This window comes from Helobdella robusta (assembly GCF_000326865.2).
Source record: "Helobdella robusta unplaced genomic scaffold HELROscaffold_8, whole genome shotgun sequence".
NCBI lineage: Eukaryota > Metazoa > Annelida > Clitellata > Rhynchobdellida > Glossiphoniidae > Helobdella > Helobdella robusta.
In genome coordinates this window covers 3,509,458-3,532,344 of record NW_008705459.1, presented here as the reverse complement: position 1 = coordinate 3,532,344, position 22,887 = coordinate 3,509,458, and the positions used below count along the sequence as shown (strand labels likewise).

The 22,887-nt window shown below is 33.9% G+C and overlaps 3 protein-coding genes across 3 annotated transcripts; 1 reads left to right on the top strand and 2 right to left on the bottom strand.

The window, feature by feature from the left end:
• Nucleotides 1-679: 679 nt before the first annotated feature.
• Nucleotides 680-9,047, top strand: HELRODRAFT_189737 (hypothetical protein). Its single transcript, XM_009032189.1, has 16 exons — nt 680-810; nt 2,182-2,343; nt 2,485-2,565; nt 2,868-2,941; nt 4,222-4,392; nt 4,856-4,946; nt 5,101-5,165; nt 5,332-5,376; nt 6,267-6,377; nt 6,775-6,894; nt 7,243-7,343; nt 7,476-7,540; nt 7,867-7,956; nt 8,246-8,351; nt 8,477-8,583; nt 8,861-9,047. The coding sequence occupies exons 1-16, from the start codon at nt 736-738 to the stop codon at nt 8,927-8,929; spliced, it is 1,533 nt and encodes a 510-aa protein (XP_009030437.1). The 5' UTR covers nt 680-735; the 3' UTR covers nt 8,930-9,047.
• A 2,258-nt stretch (nt 9,048-11,305) lies between these two features.
• On the bottom strand, nt 11,306-13,898 carry HELRODRAFT_165659 (hypothetical protein; the record flags this gene model as incomplete). Its single annotated transcript, XM_009032188.1, has 5 exons — nt 11,306-11,498; nt 12,087-12,240; nt 12,759-12,846; nt 13,081-13,233; nt 13,845-13,898. The coding sequence occupies 5 exons, from the start codon at nt 13,896-13,898 to the stop codon at nt 11,306-11,308; spliced, it is 642 nt and encodes a 213-aa protein (XP_009030436.1).
• An 881-nt stretch (nt 13,899-14,779) lies between these two features.
• HELRODRAFT_137551 (hypothetical protein) lies at nt 14,780-16,274 on the bottom strand (the record flags this gene model as incomplete). Its single annotated transcript, XM_009032187.1, has 3 exons — nt 14,780-14,879; nt 15,566-15,642; nt 16,167-16,274. Coding segments are annotated over 3 exons (285 nt in total), but the record flags the coding sequence as incomplete, so codon positions are not given.
• Between the last annotated feature and the right edge of the window lie 6,613 nt (nt 16,275-22,887).

Sequence of the window (22,887 nt, the reverse complement as noted above, 5' to 3'; positions counted from 1 at the left end):
TACCTTCAATGAGGATATATTAAAACAGTCCCGTTATGAAAAGAGGAAATTACTACAGATAATCCGACGGGAGCAGTTGAAGTTTTTTGGTCACATCATTCGGAAGGAAGAATGGAAAATCTAAAAACTACTGGAAAGATTGCAGAGAAAAGAGATCGCGGTCAACAACGAATAATATTCGTGATGTCCTTGTGTCACTTGTTGAATATCACCACATTTCAACCGCTACAAAGTGTTGAAGATCGGGTTTTGTGGAAGTCGATGGTCGCCAATATCCTGAAAGGATAAGACACGCCTAAGAAGAAGAAAGTAATACTTATATATATATATATATATATATATATATATATATATATATATTACAACAATTGATGTGTATTAATTTTATTGTATCAATGATGGTATCAATTGGTCAATAAGAGGTATTGATATAAATTAGTTTGATAATTACGAAGATTTGGTGTTATTATTTAGACTATTTTTTCGTTTAATTGTTAGTTTTTTCATTGAATTTTTTTTTATTAATATGATGAGATTTAATCCACAGTTATACACTATTTATAATTTTAAAAATTTAATTTTAAACTAGCATCTATTTTTATAAACTCAGTTCAACGCTACAGAATGAAATCTAAATCGGTCCTTAAAAAAAAAATAAAAACACGTGTTGTGGTTGTTTTGTTAGTTAAATTTGGGTTAGAATATCTTTTCAATCGTCAATAAATCGAGAAAAAAATGAACGAAAAAATGGAAGAGGAAGAAGAAACATGCAATTTTGAAGATATGGGTCTAGATGACCGAATTCTCAAAGTTATTATTTTAAATTTAAACTAGTTGTTTAGTAATTTAGTTGTTTTTTGTTCACTAGGACTTGGCTTTTAGGTCTTAGGACTTCTTGTTTCTTATTATTACATACATACACCATGCTGACTTTATTTTCAAATGGTTGCATTATGTATGTTCAGTTCACGCTGCCTGGAAAATGTTTATTGAAGAAACTTTATTTTTTGGCATATAAAATAAAAATGAATTTAATTTTGGATAGTACCTTTTTTAAACCAAGTAGCTAGGAAACTAAGATTTTCTTTCCATCTGCAGTTTGTAGAAATTTGCTTACATCTCTGAATCCCCTTTCAAACTTCATACATTTTAAGATTGTATATGGTTTGAGGGCATAAGTTTACATTCCGAACTACAACGTCTGTTTACATTCACTATCTCTCATAGAGAGTAAAATAAGCTCCTCCTACTGAAATTCGAAAAGTGCACTGAGATTAAAATAGATGTATGCGCTTTTGCCTTTTATATGTTTTTATTATAATATTATTATTATATGTTTTATTTTATTATAATTTGTACGTATATTACACGTTATCTGTACGTATATTATAATTTGCACGTATAATTTAGTAAAATAATGTGTATAATGTGTATGTGTGTAAAGTTGATGTGTGTATATGTATCAGGGTTAGGAGCAGGGTTAAGTTAGGTTGTCGTGAAAAAATAATATTGAAAATTAATTGAAAATAGAAGAAATGATTAAATGAAGTATAATAAAATTGTTCGTTCTATATGTTTCGTGTTGTTACGATGATGGAGATGTCGCGTCGGAGGCAGATGATATTACTCAACGATGTCGGCATATTTTTCAATGTAACCTTTTTAAAACAACCACGAGAACAACCACGAGAACTATTTCAATAAATTGATTTTAATAAATTTTAATATATATATATTGTTATTTTAATCAATATATTACTATGTTAACATATTTAAATACGATATAAACGTTTTTAAAATTCTTCTATTTTTATCTCAATCAACTTTCTGCATATTCGTGGGAGGCCTTTTGTAACTCTCTATTAGAGATAGTGATGTAAACAATCATAAATGTAAACAAATTTTAATATTGTAATTCAGAATGTAAACTTATGCTGGTTTGAGTAGTAGTTGAACGCTGTCCTTTCTTGGAGTTGAGCTGAAGGTACTAAAACAAATTAAGTCAAATGATTGCTGATTAAAAATTGTTGAGCTGTGAGACAGCTGTTTGAGATAAATGTAATAATTTTAACAAAAGTTCTGATTTTTCATCTTTTTTTTTGTCACATTTGAAATTATTATAAATGATAAAGAAATAATATACTGTTGGTTACAAATAATTAAAGCATAAATGAATATTAGGCAATCGCCAAACTTGGTTGGAAAAAGCCGACATTGATACAAGAGAAAGCAATCAGTCTTGCATTGGAGGGTAAGGACATTTTGGCCAGGGCTCGAACCGGATCTGGCAAAACAGGGTCGTACGTCGTTCCAATAATCCATAAAATTCTCAAAATCAAACAGGTACGTTTTTTTTTAAATTTTTCTAATATTTTCACTGCAATCCTGATGCACTTGTCTTAATTTTTGTTTTATTTAATAAATATAAAATTAATAATTCTTAAATATTACAAAAAACATTCTAAAATAATTTTAATTGCTCAGAGGGCCAGTGAGCAGTGCACCAAAGCACTCATCCTGGCACCCACCCGAGAACTCTGCAGCCAGGCCCAGAGAAATATTATTGTTGGTAGCTACTACTTCCTGTCAACTCTTTAAAATTTTTTTATTTTTAATTATTTTTACTATTTTATTTATTATTAGCTTAAATGTTATGAAAGTGCATGAGAGATGAACTCTATTGAAATTCGTTTATATATTGCAATTGAAATTTGTAGTTTTTTAAATGTTACTAAAAAAAGTAGGTGGTGAAATTATGAAGTTTTCTACAGAAATTGTTAACATTATTTTAGTTTTGTAAATTTTTAAATAATTAAAATTAAGAGGAGAATTTTACCTAGTACAAATTTGAAAAATAATTTTCAAAGGAGATGACCAGCTGCTGTTCAAGAGATGTCAAGAGTGTCGATGTCTCCACACAGCAACCGTTAAGTGTTCAAAAGTAAGAAGCATCATCATTGCCATCATTCTCTTCTTCTTCTTCGTCATTATTCTTTATCATTATCATCATCGTCGTCGTCATCCTTGTCATCATCATCATCTTTATCATCATCATCATCTTTATTATTATCATCAGCTTCAGTATCATGTTTTTCATCATCATCTTCATCATCATTGATGTCGTTACATTATAGTTATCATATGGTCGTTTACATTGTTGTTGGTTTTTATATTTATATGATGTTGTAATGTTTAGTCGCTATTACTTTGTCATTACCTCTTGTTGGTGGAGTCAAGTTCTTTTCTTCTATTGAGTCAGAGCTGTTTGTAATTAGAATTGGAAATATTAACGGACTGCTTGCATTAACATAACATCAACAACAACAACGACGACATTAAATATTAATGTCGTTGTTATGGTTTTTGTTGTTTTTGGCTACGCTGTCCTAGATTAACGTGGTGGTTGTACTGAATTCTGTCATTTTGAACATTCAACTGGTTGACATGAAAAATCAGACCACCTACATTCAATTATTGCATTATTACTATTGTCATTATTTTTAATAACAACATTAATGATGTCAGTATTCTCACATTAATCGTTAAAATCATTGTCATCGTTAGTGATGTAAGTGACTACATCATTGTAGCCTTCATTTTTTACCATTCATGATTATCATTTTACTTGAGCACTGTCATTAGTTTGGTCGTTATTATTCATGTTATTATGACTGTTATGGTTATTATTTTTACTAATATTGTTTCTATTGTTATTAACGTTATTGTTATCAATTTGTTGCAAAATAGGACATGTAACATAGATTACTGCAACAACAACAACAACATTGGTTATTAGTGTTGTTGTTGTTGTTAATGTTGTTGTGGTTGCGTACATGGTCCTAGATTAACGGGGGGGGGGTGGTTGTACTGAATTCTGTCATTTTGAACTTTCAACTGGTTGACATGAAAAATCAGACCACCTACATTCAATTAGTGGCCTCACCATTTTCTTATCACTTGTAAACGTCATTGTGTTATCACTTATACATTTCATTGTTAATGTTATCATATTTGCTATGCCATTGTTTGTTTTATAGGAAGGATTTAGTTGTCTGATATCCCCCATATCTGCACTTCTGTCATCATCGTCACATCATCATCACTATCATCATTATCATCACTGTATCACTTCAGTCGCTATCATCATCAGTATCACAACCATCATAACTATCATTGATATTATCATATTGATCAACGTTATCACCATTGTGGTGACGACAGACCTCTGCTGACAGAGAAACCAGACATAGTGGTGGGTACGCCGAGTAGAATACTGGGTCATTTGTCGGAGGGCAACTTGCATTTGAAGCCGGGCCTCGAGATGGTGGTCATCGACGAGGCTGACCTCCTCTTCTCATTTGGATACGAGAAGGATATGAAAGAACTTCTCACGTTCGTTATTTCAATAATAATAATAATTATTATTATTATCTTTAGAAGTTTTAATTATGATAGCATGCTTTCATAAAACTGTGATTCATCTCTACTTTTCTGCAAAATCCTTCCCTGTGAACAGCTTTTTTGAGGTTTCAAATTTTTGTTAAAACAACAGACATGCCTTCTCATGCTGCCTTGTCCTGCCTTTGATGTAATCACTTTTAAAGTAATTGACCAGCATATCTCAATATTTCACTGTAATTTTTAACTGTCCATTGAAGAATTTTCAGATATTTTCAGATATAACCTACCCACCATTATGCTTGCAACTGTGAACCAAAAAAAAACAACTGTTTTGTAACTACTTCAAATATAAGTTGAATTTCTCGTGATAGTGTTGATTTATTATAAAATACCTACTTTATATTCAATTAAATGCATTAAATAAATAAATAATATTAATTGTACACAACTACAGACATCTGCCAGAGAGCTACCAAGCTTTCCTCATGTCTGCCACTCTATCAGATGATATCAAGGCTCTCAAGTCTATGATGCTACATAACCCTGTTTGTTTTGTTGCGTTTGTCGTTGTTGTTTGTTTGTTGCTTACTGCATAATTCCATTTGTATTGTTACTTTTGTTGTGGCTTTATTGCTGTTTAGCCGTTGTTATTGCTAAGGGGTTTGTATGTTGGTGCTGATGTTGATGTTGAAACGACAGGTCACACTGAAGTTGGAAGAGCCACAACTTCCTACCATTGAAAAACTAAAACAATTCAAACTCAGGTTAGTTGTATATTTTAGAAAACATTTGACATACAAACAAAATGCCACATACAACTAAACACCACAAAGCAACAATTAAACAAACAGACGATTTAAGCATATGGTGTAACATTGTACATGCTTATCACAGAAATAGTTGATTACGTTGAACTTTGCACAAATGCAGATGTGAGGAGGAGGACAAGTTCTTAACAATGTACGCCCTGCTGAAGTTGCACCTTATCAGGGGCAAGATGATCATTTTTGTCAATAACGTCGATCGATGTTACAAGTTTGTGGGTTGGCTGATTGGTTGCTTGGTTGATTGTTGGCTGATTGATTGGTTGCTTGGTTGATTGTTGGCTGATTGGTTGCTTGGTTGATTGTTGGCTGATTGGTTGCTTGGTTGATTGTTGGCTGATTGGTTGCTTGGTTGATTGTTGGCTGTTTTTTCTGTTGGGCGGTTGGCTGGTTGATTGGTTTTTCAAATGATTGACTGGCTGACTGGCCGGCTGATTAGTTGACACATTGGTTGGTTGGTTTGTTGTAGAATGATAGAATGTTTGAATAGATAATAATTGAAGGTTTTATGGATGATTTGTTAGTTTTTAACATTCAAACTTCTTTATGAAATACGTAATTTTTATGTACCTGGCTTGGAATATTTTAACAAATTCAGTGGACTTTCAAACGTTTTTCCTCTACCAGATTGAAGTTGTACCTGGAACAGTTTAGCATTTCAACGTGCGTTCTCAACTCAGAGCTGCCTGTCATATCCAGGCACGGCCATTTCTTTTTAAATTAAATCATCTTTCAATTTTTCACCAGTGGCGCAATTGACATCCTAGATTATTAATAAATAAATAAATAAATTAATGAATGAATAAACGAGCTATAGAAGGAAATGATTAATTCAACATCAGGTGATGAGATGTGTCATGATGGTGTGATGTGCTAGGATACGATACGTGATACGACATACACGATGATACCGATGGAATGATACGATGCGATATGCTGTGCCGTGATGTGATTGTATGAATGTGATCTGATGTGACGAATGACATGAAGACATAACTTGATGTGATGGCACGATCCAACATGGCATAACATACACGACAGATGCCACATAGTGAATCAGTTTAACGAGGGTAGATATGAAATCATCATAGCTGCTGATGAAACGTCGTTGGAAAACCCCTCCAACAGAGCCAACAACAACAAAAATAAGAGGTTAGTACGTCAGTCGACTTTGTATGTAGTATTGTTGTTGAAGGAAGTATTTTGCGTGTATGGTACGTCCTACCTCGGGGGAACTGGGTCTCTGGACGCTAAACGAAGATTGATTGATTGATTAATTGATTTGTGTGTATGGTGTTAGTTTAAAATGTTGACTTTGAATTTAGAAAAACTATTTTATTTGTATTTTTACGAATTTCTGATTGCAAAATCATGAGTCAAGAATTACTGAAGTAAGAATAATTTTTTTTGATGCCTAAGTGTGTGATGTCGTTGCTGGCTCTTTTGCTGTAAGCATTTTGTCGTCGTCTTTTTGTTGATGCTTTCACAATAATGATGAATACACTAAAATAAGTAAAAAGTTAAGTTAACTTTTAAATCTCCTAATTAGGTTCAGAAGGAGAGATTACGAATCAGGCATATCGAGGGGTATAGATTTCAGGAACGTGACGACGATTATTAATTTTGACTTTCCGCAAAGTGTTGAATCGTACATACACAGAGTAGGAAGGTGACGTAATGTAATGTAATGTAATGTAATGTAATGTGGTGTGATGTGATGCGATGCAATGTAATGTGGTGTGGTTCTACGTGATGTGATGCTTGTTGTCTGGTGATTGTGATAAAGAAGATGGTTACAATGATAATGAGTACGATGTTGATGGTGATATGGTGTTGGATGGCATTTTTTTTTCAAAACTTTTTTGTGTGCGTGCGTGTGCGCCCGTACATTTGATTTGAAAGATGTTAATTATGACGAAAATAACAATCATGATATACTGTATATATCTATAACGAAAATGAGGATCATGATAGTGGTAATGATGATTTTTGACGATGCTTATGATGATTTTTCCAGGACTGCAAGGGCAGATGCCAGGGGAATGTCCCTGAGTCTTGTGTGCATGAAGGAGACGGCAAGATTGGAAGAGGTGGAGAAGTTTCTCTTGGACTCCTATCGTTAGTGTTCTTGTATGGTTGTATGTGTGTTTGTTTGTTTGTCTGTTTGTTTGTGTGTTTGTTTGCTTGTTTGTGTGTTTGTTTGCTTGTAACTCATGCTTGTTCATTCGGTCATGTTTATATGCTTGTTAGCTCAAGGCCTAACTGAATTCAAGTTTGATATGGAAGAAGCTTCTGGACTACGCTACAGATCCGAGGTACCATCACAGTCACTACTTGCTACAATTTACATTGCCAACATTTCTTATTTTAACTATTTACTACTGCTACAAGCCCCGAGCTAAAGTCGTCACAATCATCATCTTTATCACATTATCGTCATTACATTTTTCATCATTTTAGCCTCATCACTCTCACCAATGTACTTGCTCGTTCTATTTAGTTCATAGTGGAAACTTATATTAGCCATCACTATCATATCATTGTTATCATCAACCACACAGCCCATCATAATCTTACTCGTCACGGTCATCATTGTCATCATCACTTCACAATTACAAAATGATGACGTTACATTAACCAGACAGCCCGGAGATCTGTAACGAAGGATGCGATCAGGGAGGCTAGGAGGAAAGAAATCAAAGTCGAAATGCTCAATTCTCAAAAATTGAAAGTCCGTTTCTTTTTTTTTGTCGTTACTTCACTCATTCATTCATTCATTTGTTTATTTAGTCGTTTATCCATCTATTCATTTCTTCATTCTTTTATCAATTTTTTCTCATTGTTATATTGTTAAAATTTTTTTATTAATTTTTCTACTTTATTTTTCTCATTTGTTACTCAATAACCAATTGCATCACGAAACACAAATCCAATCAACCAATCACATCGGGGTACTATCATCCAACCAACCAATCACACACACCGTAGTACTATCATTTATTCAACCAATCGCAATGCAGACCTACTTTGAAGACAACCCACGTGACTTGCAAGTACTGAAGCATGATAAAGTACTGCACGTGGTTAAAGTACAACCGCATCTGAAGAATGTCCCTGACTATTTAGGTATGCACATTGGCATCTACCTCTTATCTAACATTATTTCATATATTATAATTATTATATAAATTATGAGTTATAATATAATTTTCATAAATGTTTTCATATTTTTTTTTTTATGTATTTTTCAGTGCCTCAGTCATTGAAAAACACCGCAAAGTATTATCCAATGAGAAAGTCGCATACATTGGCCAATGGGAAGAGGGCTTTTAAGTCGCGGGGACAGGCCAGATACCAGGTTGATCGAGTGGTTGATTGGCTTCGAGATGATTGGTTGTTTTCGGTTGGATGGTCACTGATTAGTTGGTTGGATATATTTCATTTGCTGATGTTCTGGTTGAGTTTTAAATATCCGTAATGATAAATGGTTTAGCAAAATTGTTATTTGTTTATTTATCTGAATGAATGAACAAATGAATGAACAAACAAATGAACAAACAAATGAATGAATGGATGAGTAAGAAATCGTGAATGAATAGCAAAATTACTCAAGAGTATATAACATAACTTCACAGAAACAACAGGCAGATCCTCTCAAGAGTTTCAGTTTTGAGCCAAAGAAAAAGAAACGGAGAACGAAATAAAAACAATGAACAAACTAATTGTTATTATTATTACCATTGTTGTTTTAATTATTTTTATGAACGCCTTCATATTTTGGTTTATCTCATTCGACATCATGTAAAATACACAATATGAAACCAGGCAAGCAGTGTTTCGTCAACTCCATGAATGGAAAAAGATACAATTTAGAAATTCAGAGATTGTGTTAGATTGGTCGTAAAGTGAACAGTTGTAACAGAATGAAGCAACGACAAAATGTCAATAATAAGTTTATATTTAAATAATATCAATAAAAATAATACTAAATATAACAATGAATATATCCAAGAAGTCTCGCGATATATAACATTGAATATTTGGAAAAAATGCGAAATAATGTCTATTTAGTGTCTGAAGCGTACATGTGTGTGTGTGTAGTGTGTGTTTGTTTGTGTGTGGGTCGATTGGTTTGTTCGCATCAAACAAGTTTCAATGTAAAAAAAAAATAGTTGAAATGTGACTTTGCTAACGTAATGTCTGAAAAACGAAAAGCGATGATAGTTCAATTGTGGCACATGCATTCACGATGGCTATTACGATTCATAATTTAATTTTTAAATAGAATTGGATGGTTTCTAACTTGCAAGCAGCAAGATTGTCAGGTAGAGTAAGTAAACAGATAGGAAAGATGAAAAACGAGCAAAAATATTTTTGAAAACATGATTAAGCAGCGATGTTAAGTAAGAATAACACAATTTCTAAATATCAATATTGAGCCAAAAAATACCGTTACTTACTGATGGTACATTAATGTTCGTAACAAGAATGCTCGTAACGTGTACTTGCTAGCTTTCAATCAAAAATCATTTTGATTACGCATTTTTTGATAAAGTTTGAGTGTGCCTGAATCGCTCCGTTTGGTGTGGGATCATTTATCAGCGTTCCTGATGTACAAATGTATACACATTTTGATGATTCCTCTGCTTAATTTATCCCAATCTTGATTCCGTTTTTGATAAATTTATCTACTTGTTTGTGCATGGTGATAAAATGGTGTTCCTGAAATTGAATTTTTATAACTTTGTTTAAATAGATCTCCGTAATAAAACCTTTCGTCAACGCCTTGCTTGCCCACACACAGTATTGAAATTTTGATACGTGGATCGACCTTTTTTTGATTGTGCTCTGAAAAACAGTTCCTCTACTAATTACTACATTTTACCACGCAAGTAAAGATAATTTTAAGGATCTAATGTAAAAGTCTTCAATACGCCTTATTTTCATTCCGACAGGCACAAAGAACATGCACCATTCACAAAGCAGTTATATAATTATTATAGAAACGGAGAGTTAAGGTTAATATTAACCATCAAAATATTTTAAAAATTAATCTATATAGCTACACTCCTAAAAAATTTACCGAACATTCGTGAAACACTTCACAGAACTACAAATGTTATACCAGTTTACTGTGATGACAATTAAGATATCATTCGTGCTAGTATGAAACAGAATCAGAAAAAAAAACTTTGGCCGTAGAAACTGAGGAGAAATGCACAGAAAACAGATCAAGATAGATATTATTTAGCATTTAGAATAATTTTACATCAAACATTATCATTCATTACCTTTGATTACATCTTTTATTGGTACAATTAATAATAAATAAAGTGATAAACATTGCAAATGTACGTACATGTATTGTATATATATAGTGTTGACACATACATATTTTTGTTCAGTGCTGGTAAGTTGCATATATATTTCATCAATTAACCATTACGGTGTTAGAAAAATTGGGGTTGTATGATGTTTTGTATGAAAAACTTGATATCATATCTGTCATTATCAACTTCCTTATCATCATATAACATCTTTGATAGATATCTTGATTACTTTGCTCCATTTACAGCACTGGTCAACATTTTTTGTAATGATATCACAATCATATATATTACATCATATCAAATCTGTATCATCACCGTTATCATTAACGTTATCACAGTTATCAAGAATCCCATTATCACACATATATTTATCATTAAGTTTTGCACATCATTTTAATCACATGGTCACTCGTAGAAAGGCTAGTAACCCAAGCATAGCCACTGGTTTCAACATCCATGTTTACAATACCGTTACTGTTGTAATTTGTATCAAAATCACCATTCGCCACCACCATCAATGTTTGCGTCCTTTATAATCACATCACCATAATCACATCATAACATCCATCCGTCACCATCACATCCATCGTTGTTTCCATCACCATCACATCAACTACTTTCACACGTTATCACAGTTCATCGTCACCACATCTTAATTATTATACATGTCAATCTCACCTTAATAACACCCTAATCACATCCCAATCTCACCTTAATTACACCATAATCACATCACCATCATACCAACCATCACCTACAAAGATCGAGAACCTCCTTCATAAGTGGCTGTATCCCTTGTGGATTCAACTTAAGAAGTACGTGGTTATGCTCCTCGTTTAGACTCCTGACATCTGTCAACTTGAGGATGAGTTTGGGATAGAGTTGGCGGGCCACGCTAATGGGGTAACGAGAGTTTAGATACTTCTTCAATAGTTGACAGTATCTGATTGGGTGGGGGGGTATAGAGGTTATTTTTATTTTTGTTGTTTGTTGCTATAGTGTTGCTGGCTAGGGCAGTGCTGTGAAATGTCCATACTAAAATACTCTTACCACAAAAACTGTTGTTGTATAATAACTATTTGTTATTGCTACTACTACTACTAATGTTGTTGCTACTACTAACTACTACTTTTTTATCATTACTACTATTACTACAATTACTACCTTTACTACTGCTACTACTACTACTATTATTACTACTACCACCACTACTACACTACTACTACATATTACTACTACTATTACTACAACTAGCACTACTACTACTACAACCGCTACTACTACTACTACACCTACTACTACCACTACTACACATTACTACTACTACTACCACTACTACTACCACTACTACCACTACTACATAATACATCTACTACCACTACTACTACCACTACTACTACAACAACAACTACTATTACTACTAATATTATTACTACTACTACTACTATTATTACTACTACTACTACATATTACTACTACTACCACTACTACTACTACCACTACTACTACTTATTGCTACTTCTATTAGAACCTCTCTTGCTGCGTGGCGATGTATAGTCTCTCATTGAGGTTTTCCCTATCCGAGGAGAAGAGAGCCATGATGAGTAAAAGGATGAGGACTGTCTCGTCCGCCCTCAAGTCAAACACCAGTGACCATATAAACTTCATGTGGTCTTCAAATAAACCTACGTCACATTGGTGTGTGTGTGCGTGTGTGTGCAAATGTGTATAAGTGCAGGTCTGTGTGTGTGAATGTGAATATTTGTAAGAGTGTGTGTGTGTGTAAGTGAAGGTCTGGGTATGTGTGAATGTGAATATTTGTAGGTGTGTGTGTGTGTTTGTGTGCGCGCGCGTGTATAAGTGCAAGTTTGTGTATGTGTGAATGTGATTATTTGAAAATGCTTGTGTGTGTGTAAGTGCAAGTCTGTGTATGTGCGAATGTGAATATTTGTAAGTGTGTTTGTGTGCGCGCGTGTGTGTAAGTGCAAGTTTGGGTATGTGTGAATGTGATTATTTATGTGTGTGCACTCGTTTGTTCGTCCGTGTTTGTTCGTCTGTGTCAGTGCTTCTGTGCTTAAGTGTTCATGCTCATGTGTGTGTGTGTGTGCGTGTGTTGTTTGAAGTGTGCGTGTTATCCTCTTTAAATGGAAACCTGTTGAATATGATAATAATAAATAAAATAACAATCTTCAACACAACCAACCAGTGCCATGTTCGGCTTCTTTCAGTTGCTCCAGCTTCATTGCTCTACTTTCTTCAGGATCAAGAGGATCCAGGAAGTGCTTCTTCTCCTTTATTGAATGTTGGAGTGATGGAAAAACAAAAAAATGGTTAATTCATGGGTGAAAAATTGACAAACTCACAGTTGAATTACTGTTGGATTAATGATAATCTCGTCAATAAATATAAAACTATCAATTTGAAAGTTTCAGCAACCCAAAGAGACATTGCTACTAATGCACATTTACGCAATTAAAACCTCAGTCACTGATCCAATAGACTGGCCGACCAGCACTCCAACCAACCTTATCAAAAGTGATAACAGATCTCAATATGAGCAGCTCAATACTTCCGCCCTTCAACAGTTGTATCTGATCCTCCTGAGGTAGGCACCTGAAGGAACCGATCTGCTTCGTCATCGATATGACTCGTCTCATACTCAGCTCAGCAATGTTCACCTTTGTTAAATGCAAGCGTTGTATTCATTGTGCATGATGTTGAATTAATAAATTGAGATGGCTCTGTTTCTAAAGTGCACATTTTTGTGTATATACTGACCAATACTGTGGTATATGTAGATTGTTGTCAACCAATGAACTAACAAACCGTCATCAAATCAACCAACCAATCAGAACCAACCAACCAAACCTAAGAACTAACTACCAACCAAACAACCAACCAATTAACCAACCAACCTATTAATCAACCAACCAACTCACCAGATCTCGCATGTCAGCTTGATCACGTGAGCAGTCACCATTGATATCATTGAGGTAGTTTGTGTCCAGGGACATCTTATAGGCTGCCAGTAGCTCGTCAATGGAGTTCGAGTCCTCCCCTCGCAGGGCGGTCGTCTGTGACGTCACATCTCCCGAGCCGAAGATTGGATAGGGGGAGGAGTCTGTCTGACGCATCAATCTGATTGATTGTGGGTTGGTTGTTGTGGTTGGGTTGTTTTGGTTTGGTAGTCGTTTTTGTTTTTGTTTGGAGATGTGTCGGTTTTTATTGTTGTGTATGTTGTTGCTGTTGTTGATTAATGTAAGTAGCTACTGTTGTGTGTATTGTTGACTTTTTTGAGATCGTCTTCCTTGCTGTCATCTTTGAAATCATCATTCATCGTCATTGTCGTCATCGCAATGTGCAAATAACATAAATCAAAAAGCCTCAAGACAGTTCAAAAAAGATGAAGAAAAAATACTCAAAATGATTTGTGTCTTCGTGTGCACAGTTTGCGACATGCCATAGTTGGATATACATGACAATATGGCTGTTTTTTGTATGTTTGTATGTATGTATTCTATTTGTATGTATGATTGCATGTACGTATGCATGTACGTGTGCATGTACTTATGTATGTATGTATTTTTGTATGTATGTAGGTTTGTTTGTTTGCTTGCTTGCATGTTTAAAAATATTTATTTGTATAGTATGTATGTTTTGTATAGCTAGACCCATCAATTGAGAAACTAATAACAACGATATTGTAAACAATGATACTAAGAGCAATAGAACAGAAAAACATAAAACAATACAACCAGAAAACAATTTCTGTCTAATAGGATGTCTGCACCTAATGTCCACTGTATGGTATTAAAATATTGTTGATGCTATTGGGATTTTGTTGTTGGTCTCTGCTGTTGTTGTTGTTTGTTTTTTTTGTTAATGTTTTGAATTTGTTGTTGTTGTGATCGTTGTGACTGGGATTGTTGCTGGTGTCATTGTTTGTTGCCGTCGTTGTCGTTGTTGTCGTTGTTGATGTCATTGTTGTTGTCATTTAATACTTTAAAACAATAAAATAACATCGGATACAACAACAAAACAAAAAACAACAACACTGTAAACACCAACATCCACATTCACGACAACATTTCCTGCAAAAACAACAGCAGTAACAATAACACAAACGTGAACAACAACAAGGGCCAACAACACGAGCGTGAACAACAACACGGGCCAACAACAACAACAAAAACAATAACAACAGCAACAACATCTCGCCAACATTTTGTATCTGTTAGCTTCGATCTTCTGCCTTTTGAGTGCCTTCTCCTCGTCACTCAATATGTACTCCCGTCTCATCCCAATCTCAAAACATTTCTTCAGCCTGCATCAGCAACAATTATTTTGAATCAGCAACAAGCAACAACTTGACAAATACGCTCAGCAACAAGATTAGCCTGCGCAACATCAACAACAACAACAACAATAAAACACACAACAACAACACTGACACACACAACAATAACAAAAACATTAACACAGACAACAACAACAACACTAACACACAACAACAAGTACACTAACACACAACAACACACACACAGACACAACAGCAACATTATACACACCGACAACACTAACACACATAGCAACACACACACACACACACACACACACACATACAACAAAAACAACACTAACACACACAGCAACAACAAAATTTTCAACAACCGCAACAACTCCAACGACAACACTAACACACACACACAACAACAACAACACTAACACACACAACAACAACACTAACACACACAACAGCAACACATACACATACAACAAAAACAACACTGACACACACAGCAACAACAACAACACACATATAAAACAACAACACTAAACACACACAACAACAACAAAATCATCAACAACCGCAACAAAACAAACCATCAACAACACACGCACAAAACAACAACAACATCATCAAAATCATCAACAACACACGCACAAAACAACAACAACAACAACACACACGGCAACAACAAAATCATCAACAACCGCAACAACTGCAACAACCTGCAACGCTTACAGAACCGACGGTTGGAGACATCCATCCTGCACCGACCATCGTAAGCACATTTGAAGTAATCCTACACGTATTCGCGATGATAATGAATATGATGACGTTGTTGTTTGCGATGACTTGTTGTTTACGATATTGTTGTTTAGAATGACGTTTTTGTTTATGATTTATAACGTTCATTATGTTAATAACGACATTTATAATGATTAAATAATGTTAATAATGAAACCACCATTACTGCATCACCATATATTGTTTGCTTCAGTCGTAGGTTGGTAATGTAAAAAAAATGACGCTAAACGAGAAGAAACACACTCGAGAGAGTAGTCACAGACAGAATAGTCACCATCTTTCAAGGTTAACAGGCATTTCACCATTCTTATTTGAAAAAAACGTTTACACATTTGTGTAGTTTATAAAAAAAAACTAGGTATGGTGTAACCTATGAAGAGTTTTGGCTGACAAAATTAAATGGTTTACGTCGCGTGGTATATAGTATTAATAAATCATCTGTGACACAATAGTCTACGAAAATATCAAAAAATGATTCTGCGTGTACTAAAGCTGTATAATGAAAAAATCCGAACAAACCAGATTTTTGGGAGCGTTCCTCCTAAAAAATGCCTTGCACGACTCGCACGAGATGGCGTCAAAGTTGTAGCTGAGAGCCCGGTCACCACACACGCCACACACCTTGTCGTTTTTTTCTTTTTTGGGTCCTTTTAGGCCGTTTGTAGTGTTCACGTTGTTGTTGTTTGTGTTGTTCAGCAGGTTGTTGTTGTTTGTGTTGTTCAGCAGGTTGTTGTTGTTGTTGTAAATATTGTTGTATGTGTTATTGCTGCTGCTGTGGCTTATGCTGTTGTATATGTTGCTGAAATTGTTAAATATGCTGTTTTTTTGGTTGTTGTTGTTGTTGCTGTTGGTGGTGGTGTTGTTGTTGTTTAAGAGGTGGTTGTTGTAGTGGTAGTGAAAAAAATTTGTCGCTGCACCGGGAGATATTTTTTCACCGTAAAATTCATTTTGATAAAACGTTGGAGTTGTTGATGATTTCGGCGTTGATGGTGAGGATGACGATGTTGATGACGCCGTTGTCGTTGTTGTCGTTGTTGAAAACATGGCTGCGATTTTGTTGCCTATGTTGATGTCGTTGTTGCTGCTGTTGTGGTAGTAGTAATGGTAGTAGTGGTTGTTGTAGTGAGGATGTTGCTGTTGATTGTGAAGTTGTTGGTGGTGGTATGGTTGAAGTGAGAATGGATGGCAATAAGATTTGTATGGTGATTTGTTGATGTGGTGTTGATCATTATGATGATGACGACGATGATGATGATGATGATGTGAGTTAGGCGTCATCATCATCATATCAAAACGCGTTAACAAAGGCAGAGTTGTGTGGTGGTAATGATCTTTGTTGTTGTTGTTGTTGTTGTTGAGTGAATCGAATTCGTTGGCGTTTGTGTTGTCGTTGTGGCAGTTTTCGTTGATGTGGTTGTTGTAGTTTACAGAAACATCACTGTTGTAGCTACAGCTGTGGTTGTTGTGGTTGCGATTTATGTGGACGTTGTTTTCAGTGCTACTATCATCATCTTTGTTGGTTTCGTTTTTGTTGCTGTTGCCTCCGTTGTTAGCAGTTATCATTATTTGTTGCAGTAACGGTTGTTGTTGCGTTTCTTTTACACATATAAATGTTTCATCACATACAAACTTGTCTTTTTTTTCTGGCGTCTTCAATTTGTTAAAAAATTCTTCATTGTCCTCTTCATCATTGCTGTGTCAGATTAAAGTATTGAAAATAAATCCACTAAAAATTATTTAAAAACTGTGACGTGTTATCAAAAAATCCAGCAAGTGGTTTGGCTGGAACAAGAGTTCCATATAGTTTCACTGGTGAAGTGTCACGTCAAACGCATGCTCTTTAGCGGCGCCCGGTTTCAAACACAGAACAAATCAATAGAATTTATTACTGGTACTAAATGCTGATAAAGTTTATACACTGGTGGTACCAGGAATATAATCGCATAATTTTGTTCCCGGTACGTTGTAAAACATAAAAATAAAGCAACTTCACTAAGAAAAGCATTTACATTGACTGATTTCAAGTGTAAGTATACAGAATTTTTTATTTAGTAGTGATAAAAAGGTGAAATTATGATATAATAAAAAATTTTTCTGGAATTCGGAACCCGGAGTCGGAAATGGGATTTTTTTGAGGGACCCTCAGCTTTGGAGTGGAATATTTTTCATCCTGACACACTGATTATAAGTTTGAGTGAATGACTGGTTGATTGTCACATTGGTTGATTGTCACATTGGATGGCTATCAGGTGTGATCCCAGTTGATTCAAGTGTGCCACGTATGATCATAATAACAACATCATTAAATAGTTATCAAATTTTTACTAATAATAGTTATAATAATAAAATATTAATAAAAATTTGTAAAAATAATTGATGACAATTTTTTTTACTTTGTTAACGACAATATCATATACAACTATAATAATAACAACAATAAAAACAATATTTATACGAACAAAAAGAATAATAAAAAATAATAACAATAAAAAAGTACAATAATAAGAATAATAAGAACAATAATAATTTCATTAAAATAGTTAAATGTTGTTCAAGCATAGTTATGTGTTTTGTGTGTGTTCCCATTACACGTTATTACCCTCCCTCACTCTCTCTCTCTCTTCTTTCTCTCTCTTTAATTTTCTCTTTTTTTGAAAATAGATTGATATGCACTGGAATGAATTGCAAAGTCGTTTTATAGAGATTTCACTCACGCCTTTCTCACTCTTTCTTCTTTTTCTTTCTCCCTCTTTCTTTCTTTCTCTCTCTCTCTCTCTCTCTTAATTCTTTATTTTCTGTCTTTCTTTCTTTTTCTGTCTATCTTTCTCTCCTTCACTCTCTATTTCCTTCTTTCAATCTTTTTTCTTCATTTTGAATTTTTTCATTATTTCTGTCTGTTAGAATTCATTCCTATGAAATTTTTAACGCAAGTGTTTTTATTATCATTATTATTATTATTCTTGCTTTTATTATTACTATTATTATTTTCCTCTTTACCTTATTAAATTTTTTTATAAGCCGGTGTAATTTGATGATAAACTCCTTAGATTATTACTGCCATCCTTCCTACCTACCGCATGCACGATGGTGGTGAAGACGATGACGACGATGATGATGACGATGACGACGATGAAGATGATGATAGTGACGATTATGATTTTGGTTATAGTGATGATGATGATGTTGGTTATAATGACGATGGTGATGATGCTGGTTATAGTTATAATGACGATGATGATGACAATGTTGGTTATAGTGACGATGATGATGATGGCTATAGTGATGATGGTGATGATGATGTTTGCCATTGTGACGATGATGATGATGTTGGTTATAGTGATAATGATGATGCTGCTGATTAAAATGATGATTATGATGATGCTACATGATAAGGCTTATGAACTTCGGGATGACGAAGATGATAACATTGGGTAAAGTTATTTTTATAACAATGGTGTTGATACTTATAATTGATGACGATGATATACTATGTTAAATAAAATGTTCATAAATATTTAGCTCAGACTGTAAGAGTGCCATGCCTAGTGCCATATTATTGCGTGACGACCTGGGTCGAATGCGGTCTGTCTAAAACATTAAAAACTTCCTATGCATATGGTTGTGATTCTTGGATTCTTAGCAAAGAAAAAAGAATTTTTTGGAATGAACTATAATTTGGAACAACATATACTGACGTCAAAGCAACCCATCGGACTAACCAACCGCCAAAATGTAAATTACAAAAAAATCAAAACAGATAGGAACTTCGTATAACTGGCTAGTGGTCTAAAAGATGTGAAATTAAAATATAAGGTTAACAGCAGGACGGTCGCTGTTCAACACGCTTCAAAATTTCTTTAGAAATATGAATTAAACTAAAAATGGCCAATTATACAGCTTTCTCATCGTCACAATTCACGTGCAGATAGATAGATAGATTTCTTCAATCGTATGTTTATCGTATAAGGTATGTATCGTACATTTGGGTAAATGTGAAGGCTAGGGAAGCTCACAGTAACAACGTAGATCAGGGGTGGGCAAACTACGGCCCGCGGATCGCATGCGGCCCGCAAAGCTATTTTATCATGCAGTCAATTTATTATAAACAGAATATCATGATGGAAAATCGTGATAAAAAATAAAGAAGTCTTTTTCTCCTCAATTTATTTCAACCTCGACATAAATGAACGAGACAAAAAGAGTTCCGATTAGCAACAGAAACCCTTTCTTCTATTGGTCCATGAGTCTTAATCGACCGGCCCATTATGGCAGAATAAGGATTAAGATTGTATGAATGGGAGTTAATCCTGGTGGCAATGTAGTAGGTAATTGTTATGGGGAGATTTAATAGTGGGGTGACATTTCTATTTTATAGTGTAAATTGTAAAAGTTGCAAATGAAAAGTAAGTACAACTGTAACAAATGAATGAATGAATGAATAAATGATTGAATGGAAGGTTGGATGGATGAATGAATAACGAACAATTAAACAAACAAACGAACGAACGAATAAATGAAAAAACCTGAACTAAAATGAATGGACAAAAAAAATGAAAATTATTTATTAAATATAGGAAAACATTGTCATAAAACAAAAAAATATTGTGATTTAACTTATGAAAAAATGAAATTTGTTAACGTTAAAGTGAACACACGAACAAATAACTAACTAACTGAATAAATAATAAATAAATTAATTAATTTGATAATTAATAACACATTTAATTAATCACAATTACTTATCTTAATTAGTTTTAAGTGCAACAGGCAGTCATACAAGCAGGCATACATACACATTTCAGCTCCAACTGCCATCGCGTACCTGCTAATTGCCTCATTCTATGGTTTGTATATACGTTTGTATGTTTTGTTTGTATGTATTTCAGTATATTTTGTTTGTTTGTATGTATTTTTGTATGTTTTGCTCAAATGTATGTTTGTTTTGTATGTAGGTAGATATGCGTGTATATAGTATACTTCTTATGATTGTTTTTGTATGATAACGTGAATGTGTATGTATGTATGTATATATTGATGTATATTATAAATTTTAAGGTATGCACTCATATTGCAAATCAATATAAATAATTGTTAAATGAAACTTTAAAATAACAATGTGAATTAATAATTCATATTCTTGCATGCCAATGATAAATATTCATATTCATTGATCTCTAACATCAAGGCTTGTTCTGATTGGTTGTAGCCTTAAAATGGCAACGCCTACGTGAAGCCCATCTAGCCAATAGCGTGTCGAATTAACTTTCAGTGTTTTAACATGTAGTTGTTTAATTTTTAAAAGTTTAAACATTGCATAAACAGGGTTAAACGAGTGCTAGCACATAAATCAAATGTTGCTATTATGCTTGGCAACACACAGCACAAGTTACGCCGTATAAATATTACTAACATACTCTTATATATACTCACACACAATACACATATTTGTATTATATATATATATATATATATATATATATATATATATATATGTGTGTGTGTGTGTATGTGTGTGTGAGAGTGAGTGGTGTGTGTTTGTGTTTAACGGGATACATTCATTCATCTGAATATATTAATTAGCTTCTAAATGCAACTTTGTGATACCTTAATTATGTGTATATGTTTGTATTTCATTCCTGTATTTTCGTTTTTCTGTGTTCTTGTTCTTTACAAAAGTATTTCAATGAAACATCTGAGACTGGAGCGCAACCAAGATGAAAAAGTTAGGATGCTGTTATGTGATTGAATGGGAGAGTGAAAAAGAGACGAGATTTGGAAAAATTTTAAATTTGTGAGATCATTTATCAACGTTTCAATATTTTGTTATTTTCAAATTTATTTATTTAAATAAGAATAAATTACCAACTATTTTTAATGTTTTTGTAAAACTTTAAAAGTAAGGCAAACAAAAGTACTCAAATCAACATAGAGAACAACAAAACGTTCCAGCATAAACAAACGCACACACGCACATACACATACACACATATATACAAACACATACACATACAAACATATATACAAACACACACACATACATACACACGAACAGCCCAGATTCATACATGTATAAATAAATTTAAATTCAACTGCAAAATGCACACATCAATGCATAATATATATTACACGCAACATGTGCAGAATTATTATTGCGTAATGCGTATTTCATAAAGAACAACCTATCTGCATATAAACAACACGCACACAAACACGCACGTGTCTCGTCTTACAGACCTGAGCAAGCTTACACACACACGCATCCACACATATCTACAAACACACATTTACACGTATTCATGCAAACGTATCAACGTACAAATGGAAAGCTACATGAATATTATATCTTGCAATGTAACTTAATATTGATTACTAGCTAAATTAATTAACTTCATTTTGTGCTACCAACAAACTTTTCTGTTTAAACTACACTTCAATGAAACTAAAAAATGCAACAAAACTACAAGTCAGTCAGTCACATTTAATTGATCAACCAACCAGTCAAACCAGCCTTCCAACAACCAATCAATAAATTTGCCAAACTAATCAATCTACCAACAGCCTATCATTTAGAAAAATTATAGATGTGTAAATAATTTGGTTTAAAGAATTAAACTCACAGCTAGCAAACAGTAAGTTTCATTTTATTCTTTTATCGTAGATAGAAAAACTGTCTCCTGTGTATAACTGAAATTATATCATAATTTCGAAATTTGATCTGTGGATCCTCATACAACATTCTAAAAGTGAACAATAAGAACATAGACAAAACACAAAATAGATCATTCTTCCATTCAAACAACTTTCGCCTAACAGCTTGACATAACTTCACAACCGTCAGTCATAACAAATTAGCACTTCATGAATTTAATTCCGACTGAATAATAACGATCAAACCATGTACAGACATACCACAAATAACTTGCATTTATCCAAGATGAACACGCGAAATTTACAAAAATACAAACACGAATGTACACCAGAAACTCGCAAACATTCAAACGTAAACAATATACAGAAACAAACATTTTACGTCTACATACATACACACATACGCACGGATACAAACATACATATACACCCACACACGTAAGCATACACACACATACACATACGCACGCATATGTACACAGACACACACGCACAAAAATATATACATAAACACATACACGCACACATACACAGACATACGTAAGCGTACAACGACACGTACACGTGCGTAAACGTTTGATTTCTTAGAAGC